The following is a 25,066-nucleotide window of genomic DNA, read 5'->3' as shown; positions in this document are numbered from 1 at the left end:
AGAATAAGATAAATAAGAATGTTTGTACATAACCCAGCCTGCGTAGATCTTTGGTCTCTAATCAGTTCACCTGATAAGGACTTTGGTCATCAAAGCACCCAGCTTTTTTTTTTACGCGAGAAACCCATGGTCAGTGTGATCTTGGTGTTCTTGTTTGCATTTTAATTTTTCTCTAGGATAAGATAACTGGCATTTATGAGAGCTTTTATGTGATACAGCGTTATTGTGAGAGCGCTGTGAGGGGTTTCACAGATGGAGGAAGAGGGCCTGGGACAGAGTCTTCTGGGATCCAACAACCTGTGGCTTTAGAATGGGGACACGCATTGCAGTGAACTCAAGTCCTTGTTTACACACAGTGCTCTGGTTATCTGGGGAGGCCTTATTAGTGGCATCATTTCCGCAGGCCTATTTTATCTTTGTAACAGAGTGTCGCATGGTTGGTATAAGGAACTCAAGCAGATTCTGTGTAAGAGTGTTGCTCTTGAGAGATCCCTCCACTGGGCCTGAGATTCCTTGATCACATGGGTTGCTTTCTTTCCCCTTGTAGATAACTTGATAATTATAAATCTGAGATTTTTATTTATAAACAAAGTTCACTTCTTCTAAGAAGAAAAATTACCTGTCAGTAGTAAGAAAGGAAATGGCAGAAAGTTTGAAGTTCTTTGTAGGAAATTTTATATTTTTATTGATAGTCTTGTTGGTCTGGACTACTTTTTTTCTTAAATCCAAACTTCCTTTTTAAGGATATTGTAGATTTTTTTTGTTTGTTCTTTTATTTTTTTAAATTTAGGTGTGTGGGTGTTTTGCATGCATATATGTTTGTGCACGAAGTGCGTGCCTGATGTCCACAGAAGCTAGAAGAGGCTGTCAGATCCCCTGGAACTGGAGTTACAGATATGAGTCCTGGGAGTTAAACCCATGTTCTTTGGAAGAGCGGTCAATGCTCTTAACCACGAAGCTGTCTTTCCAGCTCCCTGTTTGCTCTTAGAGAGCAAGAATTTCAAACAAGCGATAGGCTAAATCTGGCCCACCACCTGTTTTTATAAATAAAGCTTTATTGGAACACAGCCACTTCCATTTGTTTGTATAGTGTTCATATTTAGCAGCCCTATGACTAGGATGACAACAGAGACCATCTGACCTGAAAAGATTAAACTTTTTTTTCTGGCTTTTTGCAGAAAAGAATTACGAATATGTGTCTTAGAGATGTATACCTTTCCACAAAAGCATAGAAAGAGCCTATCCTTGCTCTTACTGTGTCTTTTACCTTCTAGCTAGAAAGGCTGAATCTGCAGAGGTGAAGCTGCTATGGACTTCTCTTTCTGTGTGTTCTTGGGAACCCAAGACCCTTTGTATAGTTGGGGGTTTCCTGTAGACAAGAAAACTGGGATTGTCAGAAAAAGAATAAGGGATAAAGGGTAAAGCCTCTTAAGGTACCTCACCTTCTTTTTTTTTTTCTTTTTTTTAGAAAGTAATTTTATTAAATTATAAAAGTTTTCATTTCTGCCCCTCTTCCCAACACCCTCCCACTCCCCCAACTCCCTCTCCTCCTCCCTCTTCGTCCCTAAGGGCAGTCAGGGTTTCCTGCCCTGTGGGAAGTTCAAGTTCCTCCCCCGTCCCTCCAGGTCCAGGAAGGTGAGAATCCAAACAGACTGGATCCCCAAAATCCAGTATATGCAGAGGAAACAAGTCCCAGTGTCATTGTCAATGGCTTTTCAGAAAGACTCCAGGCCAGCCACATTCAGAGAATCCGGCCACATTCAGAGAATCTGGTTAGATCACGTCCTCGTTCAGTCCCAGTCCAACTGGCCTTGGTGAACTCTCATTAGATCCGTCCCCTTGTATCAGTGGGTGATAGCATCCCTCGCAGTCCTTATTTCCTTTTTCATGTTCTTCCTCCTTCTGCTCCTCATTTGGACCTTGGGGGGCTCAGTCCGGTGCTCCAATGTGGGTCTCCGTCTGTATCATCATCCATCGCCAGATGAAGGATCTGGGACTCTTGTCTATTTCCTACCTCCTGGCGGATAGCTAAATAATCTTCATCAGGTTCATCTTCTTATTTAGCTTCTCTAGGATCACGAATAATAGGCTCAAAGACCTTTAATTATGGTTAGAATCCACTTATGATTGAATACATACCGTGTTCCTCTTTTTGGGTCTGGCTTACCTCACTCAGTAAAGCGTTTTCTATTTCCATCCATTTGCATGCAAAATTCAAGATGTCATTGTTTTTTACCGCTGAGTAAAACTCTAATGTGTATATGTTCCACACCTTTTTTAACCATTCTTCTATTGAGGGGCACCTAGGCTGTTTCCAGGTTCTGGCTATTACAAATAGTGCTGCTATGGACATAGTTGAACTTTCGTTATTTGCTGACGATATGATAGTGTACATAAGTGACCCCAAAAACTCTACCAAAGAACTCCTACAGCTGGTACCTCACCTTCTTAATGTCTCTTTAGTCCTGTGGAAGGAAAGAGCACTGACCTTGGCAGTGTGTGAAGTGGTCAGCTGTGGTGGCTTCCCTCTGCATCTAAGTGATGCTCTTCCCAGCTGCCCTGACCTGGACTTGAGGCCTCTGTGTCAGCTCATTGTCCAGGAGCTCTTTAGGCTTGTATTAATGCACAGAGAATCGGAGCATCAGTGATTGAAGTATGATTTGCCACAGTTGTTTTTCCTTCAACTGGGAAGGATGCTAGGTGGCTCAGGAGGGCAAGTGTCTGGACTAGCCCTTGAAAGAGGTCACTGCCTTGTGAGTTATAGGTCATTGTGAATTACCATGTGGGTGCTGGGAATTAAACTTTACTCCTCTGGAAGTACACTTTTAACCACTGAACTATCCCTCCAGCCCTTGTAAGTGTTCACTCCTTGGCCGATTCAGATAAATAGTGGTGCTGGGATCTGGAAGAACAGTTATTGCTCTTAACCACTGAGCTCTCTCCCAGCCCCTGTGTTCATTTTTTAAGTAATGACCCCTTGGCCCATTCAGATGAATGGTGGAGCTTGGATTTGAGTGTTGTAAGGAGGCTGCTAGTTAAGTTCCTGACGGCCCAGCCGCTCAGTCAGTAGGCATCAATTGTTGTGAGTAGGAGGCTGCTTGTTGGTTCCTGGCTGCTCAGCCCCAAAATAATCACACAGAAACTGTATTAATTAAATCACTGCTTCGCCCATTAGCTCTAGCTTCTTGTTTGCTAACTTTTACATCTTAATTTAAACCCATCTCCATTAATCTGTGCATCACTACGAGGTCGTGGCCTACCAGTAAGGTTTCAATGTTTCTGTCTCTGGCAGCTGCTCATGGCTTCTCCCTGACTCTGCCTTCTCTCTCCCAGCATTCAGTTTAGTTTTCCCTGCCTAGCTAAGTTCTGTCTTGCTATAGGTCCAAAGCAGTTTCTTTATTAATCAATGGTATTCACAGCATACAGAAGGGGATCCCACATTATTTGAGCCTTATTCTTCATTGGCTTTGTTACAGCAGCAAAGAAATGATCCTAACCCTATGCACGTGATGCTTCTTCGTAGTAGCTGTTTCATTCTAAATGAATCCCTAAAATGTCGGGCAATACAGATTCTACATTGACTTCCTGATGGTCTCTAATTGTTTCAAGTACTTTTGGAAGAATACATACTGTGTTTTGACACCTCCCAACTCCTTCCCAACCCCTCAGTTTCAAGCTCTGTAGACCTTACCTGGACAAGTACAGAAACCTCTTTGTTTTTCTTGTATCTATTTTTAAATGCATGTATATGTGTGTTTTTGTGTGTGTGTGTGTGCATGTATATATGTGTGTATATGTATACATGTGTGTGTGTACGTGCATGTGTATACAAATGCATATGGAGGCCAGAGAACAACCTAGGGTCATCTTCAGGAACACTATTTACCTCCCCTGAGACAGGTTTCTCACTGGCTTAGAACTTAACAATCAGGCTAGACCACCTGGCTAAAGAGCCTTAGGGACCCTCCTGTCATTGCCTCCTCAGCACTGGGATTACAAACTCACACCACCATGATTGGCATTTTACATGGGAATTACACTCAGGTCCTGACACTTGTAAGACAAACAATTCACTGACTATATCCCAGCTTCTGTATTTATTCTTGCTCTTCTCGAATACATTCTTAATGAGACCATAGTAATTTGAAAATGCTCTTCTGGGGCTGCAGAGATGGCTTACTAGCTAAGAGCACTTGCTGTTCTTGCAGAGGACCCAGGTTCAATTTTCAGCACCCATATGATGGTTCACAACCATCTTTAATTCCAGAGGATTGAATGGTCTGTAAGGGTGAAGGCATATACACGTTGCACAGGATTTATACAGGCTCAGGGAACATTCATACACATGAATAAAAATAGTAGAACACTTCTGATCATATGAGTCTCCTGACCTAAAATCCCCAAGTACCGCCATTGCTGTTGGACAATTCGGGCTTGCTATGCAGTGACTATGTGAGTTAAGGAATACTTCTTTGTGGTTTTCTCCAGGATGAAGGTCTTCTCCCAAATAAATATTTTGAAGTCGACTTTCCAATGATAGTCACGAGAAAGCTGCACACCATCAAGTAAGTGTGGCTTTGTTGGGGACAGGATGCCAGTTGGTGGAGACACAGCTCATGTGTCGTGGCTGAGTGTGAGAGACCTCACTGGAGAGTGCTGCTGTCTTTCACTTTGCTTACCTGGAGCCAGCAGCCCTGCACGTGTGACCTTCAGCATTCACTTACATTCTGGGTGACTTTCCTTTCTCATTAATGAAACTTCCCAGAAGATTAAAGATTGGCCTGTGCGGAGCATAGTTGAATACTCTGAATTTTTTGTGTATTTTGATTACTGCTTTATCCTGAGATATAGACAGTAACCTGGTCCCAAACTGATGTAGTGGTTTCTTTCCTGATTTGAGTGTGTGGAATGCTTGGTGGCTATTCTGAGGGGCTTGCAGAGCTTCAGGTGATGCGTGTTTCTTTGCCTCTTGCTCTCTTGAGGGTTTTGTTTTGTTTTTTGAGGGGGGTGGCTCGCTCCTCATGGTAGACCTGGGAACTGAGTTCTCAGAACCCTTTTTGTAGATGAAGAGATTTTGCTCAGAGATTTTGACTTGTCCAGGGTTACCTGGCTAGCATGGGTGGAGCTAAGATCTAAACCCCAACTTCAAAAGTCAGGACTTAATAGGGTTTTTTAAAAATTATTTTTTAATACTCCTATTCCGCTTTAAGTAGTTATTTTAAAAAAGCTTCATTATTATATATTTTAGAATTCCATAGACATTGAAACTTTGAGTTTATTCTGTAGAGCTACTACATCCCTATGCGTTGGGAATATTTTCTGCTTTCCTGTGGTCTGTACATGAGTTTTCCAGTTTTTCTAAATATTAGCTACATTTTATATTAGAAGGGTTTTAAGATGATGAATGGTGACCTTGGAACTGTGTAGTTCTGCTGAGCTCATTCAAACTCTGGGTGAGGTGGGCGTGAATGGGCCTTCGGTGAAGCTCGGGATGACTTCCTGGAAAGGAAAAACAGGCTTTACCTGTGCATAGTTGTGTGGTTCTCTGATTTCGGGTTTCTTTTTTTCATTTGCTGGGTTACAGGAGTTACATTATAAATATTACTGAGCTTTTAGTCATGACAAAGAACAGACAGGATCATAAGATACAATTTTGTTTGAGAATAAGCAAGAAACTGGAGGTTGCTGGGAAACCTTTTAGAAAATTTGTGTTAGCCTACTTCTAGTTATTTTTAAATCCAGTCACTTGGTGATCAGCATGTGATTTAAATGCCTGTGTAAACTAAGTGCTGCTGTGCACACAGGGTCAAGGAAGAGTAGGTGGACTGAAGGACTTCCAGAGTGGCCCTTGTTCTGCACATTAGCAACACGCCAAACTTCCCTCATCCAAAAATATAAAGTAAAAATGCTCCAGAATCAAGTATTTTCAGCATCATGTTCAATTAGGGAAGTGTTACAGTAAAGTCTATGCAAATATTACAGAATCTCACAGACATTCCAAATCTGTGCAGTTTCGCGTCCCAAGCATTTTGGATAAGGAGTATTTGGTATGTGCTCACAGTTTGTGACAGACGTCTGCATTTGGCAGTAAGTGCACTCATGTGTTAATTGACTCTTTTCTCCTCTTTCCCATCTTCCCATAGAAGCAAGCCATTTCTGTTCAGACCCATCATGGAGTTACACCCAGAGGACACTCTGCAGCTAGGCAAGTAGCCTTGCGAGCCGCACAGTTGGGATCATAACACAATTGCGTGTTGAGACGCGGCCCTCTCTGCAGTCTTTTCATTATGCTAATCTGCTCAGCTCCGGATGTCTGTATTGCTGCTCAACAGTTTCCTTTTTGGTAGTGCTGGGGGTCAAATCTAGAACCTTCTACATGCTAGTCAAGCCTTGCACCACTTAGCCACATCCCTGAACCCCATGTAATTGTAATTGTTCCTGACACGTTCTCTCAGTGCCGAGCCTTCTGGATTATGGGTATTTTTTAGATCTCTACCAGAATTTTCCATTGTGTTCAGTTGTGATTGGCAGAGAAGGTCAAGGGGTTTAATTGTCTTTCAGACTCTGAGAGTGGTCTTCTCTGATTATCCACACAGTAGCCTTCAGGCACCCAGACAGACCTCCTTTTGTGTACACCTGCAGTGCCATAGTCGTGTTCCTTGTGACTGGAGTCTTGGTAAAGTTCCCGCATACGTGCGTGTGGCTCCCAGCCTTTGTTTTCCCACACAGACTGGCTGTACCTGTTTGACTATTCCCTTTTCTGTGGCAGTTACTGTAAGCTTGGTTAATTGGTGTTACATTAGGATCTGTCTTGCGCATCTTTGCACTTTACGTTACTTTGACCAACAACGTGGAAGTGTATGGAGTAAAACCTCTTCCCATTGCATGCGCTCCATGCAGCATTACCATGCTTGATATGTTCGTTTTTCACCTTTCTTTTTGAATTATGAGCCCCATGATTACAAGGGGTTTATTGTTTTTCTTCAGGATCCTGTTGGGTAGCTTGGATTGAACTAGAACTTAGGTCTGTTTTGCCTCTGTCTCCTCAGAGCTGGGGTCACAGGCAATGCCATCATGCCCAGCTTAGACCACATCTTCTTGGGCATCTTTGTATTCCAGAATTGGCTCGGTGCCCTATACATAGTACCAACGAATTATCAGATTGGTGGGCCGATGGATAAATTAATCTTATATATATGAAAAAATCCACCTGAGATGGATTCTCTTTTACTTTAAAACAAAAACAAAACTCAAGTGTTCTGGAAAAATTTCTTATCTAACAAGTCTCTCACTGAAGAGGTCATGGGTTGGATTGGTTGAGTTCAGCCAAGATCAGCTTGCCTTTTAAAATGCTTACTTGAAAAATACCAGCACTGTTGAGTCATTCTTTGTACATGCGTGAGTGTTATTTATAGACCATGTACTATTGCTCACACCTTCTCTTTGCTCATGCCTTTTCCTGAACTGTAGCTTCAGGCAGCAGTTATCACAGCCTTTATCAGTTACCCTTTGCTCTGTAGCAAACCACTGCAAACCATGTGGCCCAAAGCAGCTGCCGTCTGCTTAGCACACAGTGTGGCTTGTCTCTTTCAGTTTGGTTCATTTGGAGAGAACTTCTGAGTTGGGCTCTGTCTTTGCTAAAGACCTCCAGTGTGTCTCTAGCCATTGAGCCAACCCTGTCTGTTTAGAATTACAGTTCCTTGAAGGTCTCAGTAACTTGACAATACCCTAGGCCAAAAGATATTTTCCACACTTCAGTTTATTAATTAGTTGTGTTCAGACATCTGAAATATATATGTTGTAGCATTTTATTAGTCATTTAAAAAGCAACAGGCAAGTTGGACAAGCACAATCTATACATCCATACATTTAGACAAGTCTTGCTGTGCAGTCAAGGCTGCCTTAAAATTGCAATTCCTTTGCCTCTGCCTCACAAGTGGTAGGATTCCTCTTGTGTGACTGTTTCTTAAAACACTACAGTTACTAATGAGACCTGTGTACCTGTTTGATACTGTTAGGGAAAAATCTTAAGAAGAGCCTCTCCGCTGATGCAAAATAACTCCAATTAAATCAGATTAGACCAAATAAAAAATTGCCGACGTTTTATAAATGCCATACTCTCTGGTGGCTGGGAGCATGGTGGGGGGAAGACAGAGGGAGAACACACTCAAAGCCCAAAACCACATGTTCCTTTTTCTGGCGAGCCTATATAGCCTGTGGAAGTGGTCCTGACCCTCCCTGGAGGAGGGATCAGTGCTTGGCAGGCTGGGAGTTGGAGTCCAGACCAAGGCAACTCCCAGAAGCTGGATTGACACGTCCAGTCATCCCAGACTTCGTGGATATAGGGGTGTCAGAGGACTGGAGTCTCAGTTTCAACCAAACATCCCAGAGTTCTTGGATATAGGAGTGTTGGTTCAAGTTTGGCTACTTCCTATGGGCATGAGGCAACGTGGGAGAGGGGAGAGCTGGGAGTTGGTGGGCTCGCGTTCAGCAAGAGGAGTGGCCCTATGAAATGGGCTAGCCATGGGATGGGACACAATAGCTGATAAAACCAGATTTTAGTTGGTAGGTGTCCTTGATCCAGAAGAGTTGGTACCAATGGTGAAGTCCCAGGAGCTGGTGCAGGTGTTGGCATTGTCTGGAGAGCGCTTTATGAGTTGGTCTTGGCCCAGGCAGCAGGAGTGACCTGTAAAATATGCTTGAAACTGGCTGGGGTTAGCAAAAGGCTGTTAGTTTTTATGCACCTGAAACCTGTTAGGCACACCTGTCTGTATTTTAGCAGGAAACTTTATTAAATGTCATGGGTGAAGTAATAAGTTAACAGTGCCTAGGTTGTCAAATGCCATTAGACAGATCTGGGAGGGATAAATGAGCAAAAATGAGACAGCATTTTAGCTACGCAGGCAATCCCAAATCCTCTCCTTAGTCCTTGGATACCACCAGTCTTAGAAGCAGTGCTTGCCATTAGCTCCTAAGTACAAGAGGCACAAAAATTTTCCTGGCTTGGCAGGATGAGAAGATTGATTCCCCAGGTGAAGAAGCATCCAGGAAGCTGAAGAGGTGAAAGGCCACTTTTTGCTGTGTGGATGGGTTTACCCAAAGGCAGGACCTGGAGGTGGAAGGTCTTCTGTCTTCTTGGAGGAGCTAAAGGGTACTGCAGAAGCTGCCATGTCTGTGTTAGAAGCTTTTTTGTTAAAATGCCATACCCTCAGATCTGTAAAGGCACTTGAGAGTCAGGGTACCATTGCCTGTTATTTTTAACTGGGCATATAAGCTAAACTTAGATATGTATTTTATCCTAATAGTTATAGTTCATCAATGCTAGTAGATGCAAGAAGATTAAAAGGAATATTTTAATAGGTCAAAGAGTACTAGCACATGCGGGTACCCTTACCAAAGATGGCAGACTAACACATGTGTGTACCCTTACCAAAGATGGTGGTGAGCTTAAAATGGTGGCTACCCACATGTTTGTATTTTTCCAGAGCTGCTGTAATCTGGAGATATAAGTTTTACTGATCTTAACATAAGCACACATGGATACAGAAACTTAAATTGAGCACATCACGAAATCACATTTACACATTCACACAGTCATACTGTGGCCACATCATTCTAACAGACAGACAAATAAAACACTTGGAAACCTGTGCTAGGGAACGGGAGTGGGGAGAGCGGGGAGGGAGTGCACATCTAGGAACTGTGAACTTTTGGAGCCTTGTTTGTTTTCGATAGCCCCATTTAAAAGGATTTTTGTAAAAGGCTGCTGAAGGACCTCTCTCCTGATGCAAAATAACTCGAATTAAACCAGATTAGACCAAATTAAAAATGCCCACGTTTAATGAATGCCACACTCCCAGGTGGACCAGGACAGCATGGCGGGGAGAGGAGCCCAGGCAAACCCTGGAGACCACATGTTCCTTTCTCTGGTGTGAGCCTAAATAGCCTGTGGGCATGGTCCTGATCCTCCCTGGAAAGGGGGTCAGGGCTTGGCAGGTTGGGAGTTAGAGTCCAGACCAAAACAACTCCCAGGCCAGGGGCTGGGGTGACGCTTCCAATCAGATATCTCACAACTTCACCTTGGAATCAGGTTGGGCACCACCTTTGTCCACATTGTCATTCACAGTGTTAACTTTTTATTTATGGTATACAGGAACTTAGCTACCCAGAGAGATGATAACATCGGAGGAATTCAGAGTGATGTAGTATTGACATGTTTTGGTCTAGTAGTTTGCTCGTGTCTGACTGATATTATCTCTTTCTTGCAGAAATTCAGTACACTCTGCTTCATCCCTGTGAATTTGCTATGCCACCCAGTGTATCTCAGTACACATTTAGAAACCTTGAACTCATCAGTTTAGCATCTTCAGTACTAAATATAATCATCTGAGATCAGCACTGTCTACATCTTACAATTAAAAGAAAGATCGTCACGTGGTTATGTTATTTGCCCAGAGACACAAGGCTGGCAGTGGGCTAAGTTGAAATGTGACCATTTTACTTGAAAGGAGGTTTTGCTTTTTTTTTTTTTTTGTGGTCTGCGATTCCTCCTTTTGTTTGTTCAGGCTGATGTTGAGTTCCAGGGCTCAAGCAATCCTTCTGCCTCCGCCTCTTGAGTAGCAGGCACTGTGTGGTAGTTACTGTATGACTTTGAAGAGTTTACTGTTGACTAGTAGATCTTGAGTTTTGATGCATCTTTGTGTCGGGGTCTCTGTGTCTTCATTACTGATATTTCGGGTCTGATTCCGCTGGGGGTGGCCATGCTCATCATGGGACACTTCCACAACCCGCCCTTCAGTCATGACAAACAAGTATGTCTTTAGATATGCCACATGCTCTGAGAGGCGAAGTTGCTCCTGATTGAGAACCGCTACTTAAGCTGAAGAATGACTAAGCTTATGTAATGAGAATTTTCATAGTTGCCTCTTCATTTTGGCCATCTATAAGCTAGTTCTTTACTTTTAAGCCTTATCAGTTGTATTTTCAAAGCTTTGCCTTTGTCAGTCCCCTTAGCAACAAGTCCTCTAAAGGAGTTTTGATTATAAAACTACCAGTAGTAATGCATAGGTGTTATTTTTAACTTTTTTCCCCTCAGGTCTCATGAAATTCAGACTGGTCCAAAGTCACTATATAACCGAAGCTTTCTTTCAGCTCTCAGTCCTGTGCCTCTACCTTCAAGTGCTAGGATTTCAGGCTTAAACCCCCTTACCCAATACCCAGGATTTAAACCAACACTAATTGGCTTTCCAGACCTGGACATTCCCATTCTGTAAGCATCACATAAAACACTTTGACCCTTCCTCTATGTTCTCTTATAATAAAAAAAAAAAAACCTAGAAGAAAAGGAGGGATGCAACTCCCATGGTCATGGTCAAGACCTTTCTGTCATCTTCTTTGGGGAGCACTCCAGCATGCATGGCTTTCCACTTGATCTGTGGTCTCTGGCCAGTGCTGAATTTCATAGAAGTGTGTGTTTTCTCAAAATAATAAAACCTCATTGGAACTTGCTCTAAGCCCCATAGCAGAGAGGCTTCCTCTGAGGACAGACAGTGGACCTCGTATATCTAAATAACTGGAACAGTTTGACTCAGGGACAACTGCATATGGTGCTGATGTGTGCTGTTCCAGTCCTTAGGTCATGCTGTCCAGGGCTTCCTGCCTGTGGTGTGCCACAGGCTGGGGCTGAGAGCCTCTGAACACTGCGTTCACATCTGCTGTCCTTGTTCACTGTTTGCTTCTTACTGTTTCGATACTGGTCCTAGTAAGATAAGTCTCTCCCAAACTGCTTGGTTACCTCTTTCTGCCACTGTGTTCCGTATTAGAAAACTGCATGCTTCAAAATTCTGTTGTGTGTTTTTGGGTTTTGGTCTGGAATGGAAAAACTCATTCAAGATTTCTTGCCATCAATGTATTATTTTTTAAGAAGGCATATAGGCATATGGGATTGTTTGTTATGTTATATATTATAGGCAGATAAGCGTTTTGCATTCTTTATATTTTTTTCTTGAGCCAGCACTATGGTACCTTGGGGCTGACTCTGGGTTCCCTGTTTGTCCTTTATTGCTTCATTGACAGCCAAGGGGTTCCCAGGATATGTTTATATTTTTTTTCAGTGTGTTTGAATCAGCCAAATGGGCTGATGAAGATAAGGGCACCTGCTTACTTGTTATAATTTTTCTCCCTTAGTCCTGGGGATTGAATAGAGGGTTTTATACATGCTAGACAGATGCTCTGCCATTCTCAGCACCTTTTGTGAGGGTTCTCAGAGCCAAAATGTGAATCAGTAGCAGTGGTTCAGTTTGGCTGTGGTCTGTATCAGTGAGGAGACAGTAAAATAAGGCCTGTGTAGAGATATAATTGGTTTGGCATGGTGACACATACCTGTTACCCCAACACTCAAGTAGTGGGAGAATTTCTGGGAGCGCAAAACCAGACTGCACTAAAAAACAAACAGAAACTCGTCATTCAATAATTGAAAGGGTTTCTAAGGACACACCAAAGTATCATGACTCTATTGAGGACCCTCAAAGCTGGGTGTCATTGCATTTGTAGCCGTTGTTTTCTAAGTGTAGGCTCCAGACCGACAACATCAGAGCCACCTGGGAATGTGCTAGAGATGCAGTTGTCTGCTGTGGAGAGGTCTACACAATGCTAACTCGGTGCAGCCCTCAGGGAGACTGTGAAGGTCCTAAAGCTCGAGAACCATTGCAGACACCATTCCATCCCACCTCTGGCACAGCTCAAAACTCAGTTCTGACTCATTTGTAAATGCATTGCTACATAAACTACTTTCTTTTAAATGTAACACATTACAAATGGTGTAGTATTTGTAGAACCACCCACTCAGTATTTAAATAACTTAATCTTGGATTTCTTAATTCCACTCACATTCCTGTGCCTTGAAGAAGTAACTGACAGGTACTTCATCTGTGTATGTACCAGAGTGCTCATTGCTGTGTCTCAAAGGGAGAAAATTTGGCAATACCGTGTGTCTAGTAGTAAGGGATTGGCTGAATATGAGGTATTTTAGTTTGGTGATCCCATATGTTCTGTAGTGAGGGGTTGTGTTTTTCTCACAGTGGCCTGATAGGAAATCACTATAGAAACGGTGCCCTGGACTGGGCACGGTGATGCAGTCTGCAGTCCTAGATGGGCAAGCTGAGGTTGAAGGAATCAGTCTGAGAAACAGTAAGATCTCATCTTAAGGAAACTACTCAAAACAAAGAGAACAATGTCTTTGATGCTGCTGTTAAGTAGGAAAAGCAGTTTGTAAAACATGTATTGAGTGGTTCCATTTTATTAACTGTATGTGAAGGAGAGGTGTTTCGCTATCTGAGTTTAAGCATAAAGGAAAAAGGCTACAATGTTATAGTTATAACTTTAGAAGAGGTGTTAGGATTAAAGGTGTGTACTACCATACCGGGATTAAAGTTACTCTAATTTTGAAAAAGCTGTATCTAGGTTCAAGGAATGGCTCAGCATTAAGAGCACTTGCTACCCTTCTAGAGGACCTAGGCTTGGTTCCCAGCATACACAAAGGAGGCTCTAAACCATCTGTAACTCCAGTTCCAGGCGATCTGGTCCCCCTTTCTGGCTTCCGAGGACACCAGGCTTGCACATTATATACAGCCATACATGGAGGCAAAACATCCATACTTGTAAAAATTTTAAAGTAACCTTTAAAAAAAAAAAGGAAAAGGCCATGTTCATTAAAAGAATGATGTCATTGACTTGTGTTGAAATGAGATTTTATTTTTATTTTTTGTATTTACAGATGGGCACATGCTAGATTCAAAGAGATATGCCATCATTGGAGCAGATCTCCGAGACCTTTCTGAACTGGAAGAGAAGCTAAAGAAATGTAACATGAATACACAGTGAGATTTTTTTTTTAACCCCTTATGTGTTTGTGATTTTATGTGCGCCATGAGATATAGTTAGTCACGGTGTAGCTTGTTACTTGCTACTGGTCTTTGTTGTTTCGTTGCTACCTAGTGTAGCTTTTTGAGATTTTTGTTTGTTCATTTGTTTTTGTTTTTCGAGACAGGGATTCTTGTGTGTCCCTGGCTATCCTGGAACTCACTGTAGACCAGGCTGGCCCCAAACTCAGAGATCTGCCTGCCTCTGCCTCTAGAATGTTGGAATTAATGGCGTGTGCCACTACTGACTGCCTGGTGTTTTCTGAGATTTCTATGCATTCTTTTCCTTGTCTGCTTTTCACCTATGGTTCCTTTTTAAAATGTTGGCCTTAATATAATAAACTAAGTGTGAGAGAGCTTATAACAGCATGTAAAGAGAGAGCTGGTTTCTATAATACATGGGGATTAACATGTACCAGGCTTTTCTCTTTTGGGCCACCAACCTGCTCCCAAATCATGACATCGAGACTTATTAGTTATGAATGCTTGGCCTAGCTTAGACTTGTTTCTGGCTAGTTCTTTTAACTTTAATTAACCTGTTTCTTTTTATCTACCTTTTGCCTTGGGGCTTTTTACCTTTTCCTTCTGTATTCCTACTTTTCCTGCTCTTCAGTGTCTGGCTGCCTGCCTGGCCACAGGTGTGTCTCTCTCTTTCTCCCTTGTTCTCCTCTCCTTTCTTCTCTCTCTTTTTTGCCTAGACTTTTTCCTCCTATTTATTTTCTCTGCCCCCCCAGCCCTGCCTGTCCTTTTTCTGCCTAGCTATTGGCCATTCAGCCTTTTATTAGACAATCAGATGCCTTAGACAGGCAAGGTGAAACAACAATATATCTTTTCATAATTAAACAAATGCAGCAGAAACAAATGTAACACATCTCTACACAGTTATATATTCCACAGTAGAAACAAATGTAACACACCTTTACACAGTTAAATATTCCACAACACTAGTGCTCATAAAAAGTGCTCCATAAATGACCAAAGTGACAGAATTTCAGGATATGTGATATATGCATATCACGCAAACCACAGTAGCCTCCAGATGACCAGGGCTATTAAACACAGTAACCACTGGGTGACCTTGGCTATCAAAGCACAGTAGTCTCCAGATGATCAGGGCTATCAAACCACAGTAGCCACCAGATAACCAGGGCTATCAAACCACAGTAACCACCGGATGACCAGGGCTATCAAACCACAGTAGCCTTCAGATGACTAAGGCTATCAAACCACAGTAGCCACCAGATGTCCAGGGCTATCAAACCACAGAAACCATCAGATGAAACTCTGGTTTTCTCCCATCAAGGGTGGAAGAATGTGTAAATCTGACTGTATATAGTGTTGATCAGGATGCGAGTGGTGGGGAGTAGGCTGCAGTGATGACTTACTACCACGTGGGAATGAACTGGCTACAAGCCATGGTGAGGAGTAATGGGAAGTAGCTAGCTGAGTTGAAATGTGTAATATAAAAGTTCTACTTTGGATATATTTTCCAAACAAGGTGCTTCGTGCTTAAGGTGGGTGTTAATTACTGCAAGCAGAGTAGAAGAAAACTGGAAATGCCCCCTAGAAGGATAATGGATGAATAAAACATGAAGTGCATGACTCAAATCAACATGGAGACAACTCAGAATCTAATGATGAATTAAAAATCAAGTTGTAAAATAATGCCCTCATTGTGAGACCAGATATGTAAAACTCACACCTCCAGACTACTGACTGTGTTTTCATAGGTACATGCTGACATTGCAGAAGTGGCTCGTAAGTAACAAGAAGATTCCTCCTTCCACACCAAGTTTCTGAGAGCTCTCCCCTGTGGAGATGAGGGAATGAAGTGTGAATTTAGAACCAGAACGCTGGTCAAAGTCAGACTGCAGTTCAACATGTGGTGGGAGGTGTCTGTACAGATGAAGATGACGTTGGGATGACTATTTGAAATTAGTACACAGGAGCACATTTAAAGGGAAGATACAGTCAAGGGAATGCTGCTTAGAAAAATAAAGCAAGGCAAAGCATCCATTGCAGAAAGTTAAAGAAGTGAGCAGCTGGGGAAATAAGTGCCAGGACAAGTGTACTAGGGATAGAGCCTGGCTGAGCATAGCTGTTCTTCTGAGGAAGGTGGGAGGGTGTGAGGCATGGGCAAGCTCTGGGAGACGGGTGGAGAGTGGGGGAGCATCCAGTCTTCATGGGTTTTCTAACACGTCTGCCACCGTCAGTGTGGGAACGGTTTCTTTGCACACTGATGATCTTCTTGACCTGTTCAGCCCACACTCAGCAGCAGGGTTATTCTCTGTAGGACTTGTAGGCACACCTGTCCCATGCGAGAGATGCTCTAATGGCCTAGTGCTGCCATGGAGTCTCTGGCTCACTGAGAATTCAGAGAGCACTGTTGGTTCCCAGGCCATGGTGCTGTTAGGAGGGATGGAACCTCTCGGAAGGGGAACTGGGTAGGAGTTACTTTGGGAGCATGTTCCTGAAAGATGTTGGAGTCACGGTCCATCCCTTCCTCTGCTCCTGGTTATGAAGTATACCCTATTTTGCCATTTGTTTCTGACTATATGGAGCCTGGCCTTGGGCCCAAAGCAACAGGGCCAACTGGTCTTGAATGGAAAATTCTACAACTGTGTGCCAAAGTAAACCTTTTCTCTTTATGGCTCTCAGGTATGTGTTACAGGATGAGAGAGAAGTGAGTCAGTGAACGCTGAGTTCATGCTTCTTGTCCCTGGGATTTCCCACTCACAGTTCTCAGACTATAGTGTGTAGCATATTCTTCTGTTGGCTCAATGTATGTGTTGATATTCAGAGACACTGGTTTCCTTCGGTTTGTGCTTTGAGAGGATGTCAGTAAACAACTCATTGTAGATTGATTGGCTTGGATGCTCCTAGGTAACTGTGGCTCCCTCATCATCAGGAGTCTTAGCTCAATCAAGATATCCCACAGGCATTATCAGAGGCCTGTCTCCATGTGTAAGAGTCTGCACTTTCCAGTGGATACCCACGCCCAATTCAGGCTGCGCGCTTTCCCGAACTCGGGCCCACGAGAATGGACGATTGTCCTGAGGGTTAAAAAAGAGACACACACACAAAAGAGACCTTTGCTCATTTACCAGAGTAAATGGCTACTTTATTAAACTCAAGTCGGGTATTTATACCAGTGGGCAACCAGGATCAAAAAGGCAAGGCCTCTTCCCAACAAAAGCAGGAAGGAGAATAAAGGCCCCAGTAAAGGAAAACTCCTCCCACCCAGAGGGGACTGGGGAAACTGGCCTCTGTGGGAGTTTTTCCCCAGGCAGGTGGTCGAGGGTTCAAGGCAATGTCAGACAGGTTAGATGGGCCTTGGCGCCTGAGCTTCTTTGAGGCAGGTTGAGAAATTACCATTTTAAAGTAAAATAGATCCCTCAGGCTAATGTACCAGGCTGTAGCAGAACCAAGGACGGAACTAGCAGGAAGCTTAGCTGGTTAGCGTAAACATTATTTGCATCCAGTATATTGGTCTCAAGGATCAGGGAGGACAGGGTCCCATATCCATGGTCATTCTAGATGCTGCCAAGTTGACAACACTAAGTCTTTTTCATGAGACCTCCTTCTGGTCATAGCTTATATAATAGTGATTGGTGTTGCAATATAAAACTTTTGCCACCAAGTCTGGCAGCCTGAGTTTGATCTTTAGGACTTACATGTTGGAAAAAGAGAACTGACTCCCAGAGATTGTCTTCTGACCTCCATATACATACACATAAACAAATGTGATTAAGGATTCTTTTTTTAAAAAACTTGAGCAACTATATCTCTTTAGTCATTGACTTATTAGATGAGATATGATAATATGGCTTTTCTTCCTTTTTGTAACATTTCTAATAATATAATGTGAGATTTTGGGTTTTTTTTTGTTTTTCCTGTTTCTTGACAAGGTTTTCATGTACTCCATGCTGGCCTTGAACTTACTATGCAGCCAAGGATGACCACAAACTTCTGATCATCCTTTACCTACCCCCACCCCCAGTACTGAGATCGCAGGCATGTACCACCATGCCTAGTTTATGCACTGCTGAAGAACCCAGGGGATGCTAGCCTGAGCTGTAATCCCATGCCATATGACTTAAGGTTGTAGAATTAGATCATGTTGTTAGTTTGGAGAGACAGTCTTCCTTTCAGCGGTTTGCTTTCTGATATTCCCCATGTTTGCCGCATAGACTTCCTTCTGTCTCCTTGATTCAGTGTTTGCCCTCTGTACTGTCATTCAGCTGCACTGTGTTTGAGATGTCTGGTGGAGCTGGGAACTGGCACAGTGGTCTGAGCTCTTGCTGTGCACATATTTGGACCTGTGTGTGCCCATAACCTCAGTGTGGTGGCGAGGAGACAGGTAGATCCTGGTAGTTCATTGGCCGGCCAACCTAGCCAAAATGAAGAGCTTCTGGTTCTGCGAGAAGCAATTAGGTCAGAGTGATAGAGGAAGACACCTGATGTCCTCTTCTCCCTGCCCACCCACATACACACGCATATGTATGGAGACTGGCCAGCGTTCTGTGCATCTTAGCTAAGTGGAGGTATAGATCATTTCACTGTTTAAAAAGCCAAAATGGAATCCAGGGGAACAGAGTGGCTGATTGGTACCATCAGGTCAGTGCTAGACTTTGCTGTGGACACCATTTCTTTTCTCATGACTGAGTCAGTTATGAGCATAGGTGCCGTGTGCAGTTGTACAGACTGGACTTCTGATAGCATGTGTATTGGGGTGCAATTGTGTCTGATAGCGTGTGTACTAGGGTGCGATTGTGTCTGATAGCGTGTGTACTAGGGTGTGATTGTGTCTGATAGCATGTGTATTGGGGTGCAGTTGTGTCTGATAGCGTGTGTACTAGGGTGCGATTGTGTCTGATAGCGTGTGTACTAGGGTGTGATTGTGTCTGATAGCATGTGTATTAGGGTGCAATTGTGTCTGATAGCATGTGTACTAGGGTGCGATTGTGTCTGATAGTGTGTGTACTAGGGTGCGATTGTGAGTAGCTTATTTCACTGCTGTATTTCTGGAGTTTTCTCTTTGAGTTCTGGAATAATATCAGAACCCAGCCATCCATGTTACAAGTTTATAGGAATGATAGCTTGTTTTTAAAAATCTGAGCCAGGGTGTCGGTGGTACATGCCTTTAATTCCCTTTAATCCCAGCACTCGGGAGGCAGAGACAGGCAGATCTTTGTGAGTCGAGGCCAGCCTGGTCTACAAGAGCTAGTTCCAGGACAGACTCCAAAGCTACAGAGAAACCCTGTCTCGAAAAAACAAAATAAAATTAAAAAAAAAAAAGGAAAGAAAAAAATCTGAGAAATGTGATTGGGGATATAGGATTGGGGACTTGCCTATCATGCATGTGGCCCTAGGTTTAGTCCTCAGTACTGAAAAAAGAAAAGGAAAAAAAAAAGGAAAATGAGAGAAATGGCTAGGTGTAGTGGTATAGTGTATACCTATAATACCAGCCATAGACTGGAGGATCATGAGTTCTCACCAGCCTGGTCTTCAAAGTGAGAACCTGTCTCAAAAAACAAACAAAATCTGAGATGCTATTACATTTCTATAATTTTAGTTGTTGCTCATGGTAATTAGGAGAGAAGTTATGAATAACTTTTAACTTTGGTATGTAGAGATTATTGTAGTTTTGTAGTGATATGTTTAAAAGATATACTATGTTCTTTTTTATCAGTTTTTTATTTTTTATCATTTGATTTCATGTAGTTTATTTGTTCCACAATCTAAAATTAAAGACAAAACAAGTCAGTTAATTTTGGAGAAATAGCCAGTCCTGAGACTCTTATGACTTACAGTGAAGGGAAGACATAGGGACCTAGCAGAGGAGTCAGAAGGACTGCAAGCAGATGGGCCAGCTGGCAGCCATCAGCCACGATGCTTCTTCATTCTCTTCCCTTTACCTGGCTGCCTGGAATCGTTTATTTCTATCAGGATTCCATTGTAGGAAGAGGTCAGGCTCCATTGCAGGTGATGACATTGTCTTGTGTTTGCTGCTGCCCATTGCTGGTGATGGCCAGAGCAAGGGCTTAAGTTCCAGGGGAAAAGAATAAACTCCTGTGATGGGAGAATCTGCAGGGTGACATCGCCCCAGGGCACTAGGTGCACCGCAGCTGCAGATCCGGCTCCTTTTCTGCATCCCACCCCACGCACTGACCTGATTTTCGTAAGAGAGGCAGGACCTCTGCTCCTTGTTCTCTTCCCGGGAGTTGTGTCTTTTGACACCTGTACCAGACATTGATCATACAGTGCTTGCTGCGTCTGGATTTCTTGAATATGAACCGCCAGTGCCACCACGTTTGCATAAGTCGATGCCCTGACTTGATGTAAACAAACTTACCTCTTTTCTTTTTCCTTAAGATTGCCAACACTCCTGATAGCTGAATGTGTGCTGGTTTACATGACTCCAGAGCAGTCAGCCAACCTCCTAAAGTGGGCAGCCAGCAGTTTTGAGACGGCCATGTTTATAAACTACGAGCAGGTAAGAGTTTCCCGAGGTGGATTCTGCATGACTTCCAGTGTAGCTTTGCCTCTGTTCTTCCTTATTCGTTTCCTCTGTTGCAGCCATGGTCTGTTCTAACAGCCCTTTTCTCTTGGTTTCTTGACTTCCCACCAGCTATTAGCAGAGATTTTGGAACTTAATTCTTGGGAAAAGTTTAATTTTTTTTAATTTTATCTTTCTATTATCTACAGAGTCATAGAACTTGAGGCACAATGGCGTGAGGTAATTTTGACAGTATTAGCAGGAGGAGCAAACTCAAAGGCCGTTAGACAGGCAGGGATGTGAATGGAAGATGTTGACTGTGACTGGTGTAGAGGATGGAGACTAAGGGACCTGGGGCTGCCACTCATGCGTCATGTGGAAGGTGTGGCCTGAGCGGGCTGGAGAGGTTGGGGACTGAGGTGGCCTAGACTGGCTACTTGTGAACCACATGGAGATGGGGACTGATGGACTCCTCAGGTCCAGCCTAGAGTTGCAAGAGCTAATTTTGTAAGGGAAGTTTGATGTACTCCTATATTGCAGCATAAAATGCCCTAATCACTGACATTAGTCTGGTAGCTGCAGGGGAAAAAAAACCTTCTTTGAAATGATCCCGCCTGAGTCTGAATCCTGTGTGATGAGGGCAAGTTGTGTCCAGTCTCTGTGCCTGTTCGTCGCTGGAAAACATCAGCACCCTGCTTCCTAGTGTGTTGTGAGGCACGCATGAGTTAGTACATGCCTTTCCCCTCCGCACTGCCTCAGTTCTCTAAGTGTGGGCTCTTAGAGTCTTCTGAGCTGTAGTTGTGTACTGCTGGGAGGGATGGGCGGATTGTATACCCATGTGCACCATGTGGAGGCCTCTGATGCTCTGTCTTGTTCCCATGAGATGGGGGTCTCTACACTGAACCTGGAGCTTGTCCTCCTATTTCCACCCTGCTCCCCCAGCACTGAATTATAGTTGCTGTAATGGTTGAGATAAAATGGCGCAGTTCCTTGACATGTGGCAGCGGGCCATGAGGGGCAGCCGGCCCCACCACTCAAGGCCTCTGTGGGTCCCATGTGGGTTGGAGGCAGCGGGTGAAAGATCTGGCGGGTCAGTGGGGCAGCTGGTCCCATGAGGAGCCACAGCAGGTGAGACTGACAGACACCATGCAGAGAGAGACAGAGGAGAGGGAGAGGTAAGGGGGTGGGGAGATGAGAAGAGGCAGTAGCCACCTCTTCCCAAGAGAGACTGGCAGAGAGAGCCCACTGAGGCTGAAGATCTGCTTACCCCAGGGAAAGGGGGAAGGGAGGGCGGGCCTTGTCTCTTAAAGGGACAGGACAAGACAGCAGCAGATTGTAACCTTTTCATCTCTCTCTCTCTCTCTCTCTCTCTCTCTCTCTCTCTCTCTCTCATAAAAAGGCAGGAAGTTAGGCACAACAGGTTAAAGGAATTGATTAGGTAAAGTGGCGCAGTTCCACAAGGGGTGGCGGGTCCCAGGTGGGGAAGGGCCACTTCTAGGAGGAGCTGCTGCATGTGACCTGAGACTCGCGGTACTCTGTGGGTGAGAGATGGATAGACACACTGCAGAGACTGTGGGTATTGGTGGGTTATGGAAGGGAAGGGGGAGAGGGAGAGAAAGAGAGAAAGCGGAGGGCGGGGGACAGGAGAGGTAGCAGCCACCTCTTCTGAAGAGAGACAGAGCCCACTCAGGTGAAAGCCCTGATGGAAGGGAGCGTGGGTGGGGCTTGTGTCTTAAAGGGAGACAGGACAGACCATTACATTCCCATCTCTTTTTTATAATAAAAAGTTGGGGAGTTGGGCAACAGGTTAAAGGAATTGGAACGGTGGGTCCTCAAGACTGCTTTCTGCTTATGTGTGGGCGTCATCTTGGAGGGGAACCTGAGAAAGCTGGATGCTGGTCACGTCCTGAGGTATCTGGTCGCTTTACTCCTGTCCAGTGTTTGTGGTGTGGAACTGTCCGGTGTCTCTTGGACCTGTTTAAGGTATTGACAGAACAGAGGACAAAGTTAAGGAAAAAAATTTTAGGACCAGGGAATTGAGAGGGGTGTATGTTTAAGGTAGATCCTTCAATTTGGCTCCCTGGAACTCACAAGAATTCTTTGGGTTTGTGAAAACGTAAGTTTTGGATATATATATTGTATAAATGATTGCATATTTATGTCAGAATGACTGTGACAGATAATTTTTGCATAATGAAAAGTATTTTTAAGACTATGGAAGGCAGCCTGAGAGAGAATTTTGTTAACTTGTAGCTTATTGAAATTTGTTTGGTGAGGCTGTCCTCTTAAAAATGACAAAACCTCTCAGCTGTCAAACTGTGTCAGAGATCTTTGAGAAGGATAAAATTTTACTTGAGTTATTGATTAAAAAATGACAGAGAACTTACTTGGTTGGCACCCAGAGCTACTCCTCAGGGTCCTCCATGGTTGCTGAGGGTCGTATTTGCCTTTTGCTGTTTAGTGCAGGGCCTGCCAGGCCCCAGAAGACTCTGTGGGCTAAGAAATCTGTAGGAAGACAAGCCTACCTTGACCTGAGCAGCAAGGCTGTCCATTCCAGTGATTCTCTCCACTGTCTAGAGATCTTCAGTTTAGATGAAAGGCAGTTTTTCCCAGTGGTCAGCGCTTGGCAAATGAAGCATATTGCAGATGGACATTGTTTTGTGCCCATCGGTCTTCTGTCTTCTTGGGAGGAGGTAGGATGCTGCTGCTAGTCTCTTTTGTTATGAAAAGTATTTTAATAATTAAATATTTAAATACCATTAAATAAAAAAATCCCCAGATCTTTGAGCAGTTGAGGGCTGTTTACCGGGTATAGATGAGTTATAACTATAGTATAGAATCTGCCTGGAGAGCCGGGTCCACGCTTGACTGTACTGCCTCTCAACTTAACAGGTATGATTTATACGTGTAAAAGACATAGAAGAAAAAACTGCTTGCAATAGAAGCTTAACAGTAAAACTGACAATAATAGAGAACAGCTTAATATATTTTAAAGCAGGGCTGGATTAAATATACTGTATTTTTGTAAGAGTCTTAAAAGTACATACCATTTTAAAACATGAGACTTATTGCTTTTTTTTAGTCTCGAATGAGATATAATGGACGGTTATAACATTTAACAGTAAACATACATATATTTAAGTCACATGTATGCACACACATACACGCACATTAGCGTTAACTCAAGTCACATGTACACACACATACACGCACATTAGAGTTAACTCAAGTCACATGTATACACACACACACACACACACACACACATATACAAACAGGAGTTGGGCAGAGTGGATGCTTTTGGTGGGTCCCACCAAAATCATGCCTCTGTGTAAAACATAGCAGAGTCAGTAATAGGAATTTAGAGACAAAAACATAAGTAAATCAGGAAACTAGGCAGGGAATACCTCAGTAAAGATGGCGGGACTTGGTCACCTGATCTGGCCCTCCCCCTGGTCTGGCCCTCAGTTAAGATGGCGGTGAGGTGAGGTCAAAATGGCAGTTGTCATGTGTTGTACGAAGAAGCCAAGTTTTTTGAGCTGTGAGAGTTTTAAATTAATAACAACAGAGACATAGAGGCCGTGTAGCACATACATTTAAAACAGAATTACATCCGTGTGGCCACACCTTTCCCTCATTCTTTTATACATGAAGTAGAGAGAAAAATTGCTCAGTACCATGATCCACCCCGTCTCTGAGCCACTGTGCCACAAGTCGCAGTGAGGAGCAAAGACTGAAATTGAAAACAGCTGCCTCATGGGTTTGACTAATCTTGTTGGTTTCTGCCAGACCAGCAGTAGCAGTGGCAGGGAGAGAATAGAAGAAGGAATGGGAGCAAGAGGAAAAGAACATTTTCAGACGGGTGTTGGGTGTCGAAGGGGCTGCCCAACAAAAGGAAAATGGAGCCAGCGGGACACCAACAGAGTGTTTATAGAGCGCTTTCAGGCGGGTGGCTGATAGTTTCTAAGGGTTTGTTTCCCATAGCTGGAACAGTGAAAACCCTCGAAAACAGCAGGCACCTCACGGCCTGTAGGGAAATGTCTTCTCTCAGTAGGCGGTGTGATAATGTAGCCTGGCTGACTCTGGTCTGGGCAACTCAGATGTCAAGGGCTAGAGGCCGCCCCAGGCCATCTGCTACAGTGGGGACCACTTATGAGTGGTCCAAAAGACAAAACAAAACAAACAAATCCGAGGGACCCCTGGTCTCAAAGTGAGTGCTTCACTCAGTGTGTGCAGTGCTAGTGTGGGAGGACTACAGGGGTGGTCCAGTCACGTTTTTTAGCTATGGGAAGCAACCATAGATGAATGTCAGCGAAGGACTCAGCTGTAGTTGTGAGGGCTCTGGTTGGGGGCTTTTCCCCAGTTTGTAAGAACACGAGAAAGTTGCCGGGAGTTCAACGGTCAAGGCTTCAAGTTCGGAGAAATGGTTAAACTGACTGAAGGGGAAAACTCATCAATTGAAGCCCCTGGTGTGTATGTGGGTCGGCATCCAGGCAGATAGCCAGTTCCTGAGCCCAGGCTTCTACGTGTCCTCAGCCAGCCCAGGGAGGAAACGCAGAGAGAGCCTGGCTGAGTCACAGAGCACCAATGTAATGGTTTAGATAAAACAGCACAGTTCCCTGAGGGGTGGCAGGCTACAAGGGGCAGC

At 43.8% G+C, this 25,066-nt stretch overlaps 1 protein-coding gene across 1 annotated transcript in view; it reads left to right on the top strand.

Moving 5' to 3' along the window:
* Nucleotides 1–25,066, top strand: part of Lcmt1 (leucine carboxyl methyltransferase 1) — a 61,061-nt gene that overhangs the window by 23,548 nt on the left and 12,447 nt on the right. The window contains exons 4-7 of the mRNA XM_048460337.3: nt 4,489–4,565; nt 6,144–6,205; nt 13,775–13,877; nt 20,295–20,415. Of these exons, the coding sequence (XP_048316294.1) occupies nt 4,489–4,565; nt 6,144–6,205; nt 13,775–13,877; nt 20,295–20,415 (363 nt within the window). The remainder of the gene's footprint in view (nt 1–4,488; nt 4,566–6,143; nt 6,206–13,774; nt 13,878–20,294; nt 20,416–25,066) is intronic.

The sequence above is a fragment of the Myodes glareolus genome, chromosome 7, assembly GCF_982192425.1.
Source record: "Myodes glareolus chromosome 7, mMyoGla1.1, whole genome shotgun sequence".
Taxonomy (NCBI): Eukaryota; Metazoa; Chordata; class Mammalia; order Rodentia; family Cricetidae; genus Myodes; species Myodes glareolus.
The sequence above is the reverse complement of the archived record's forward strand: the minus strand, read 5'-3'. Positions and strand labels throughout refer to the sequence as shown.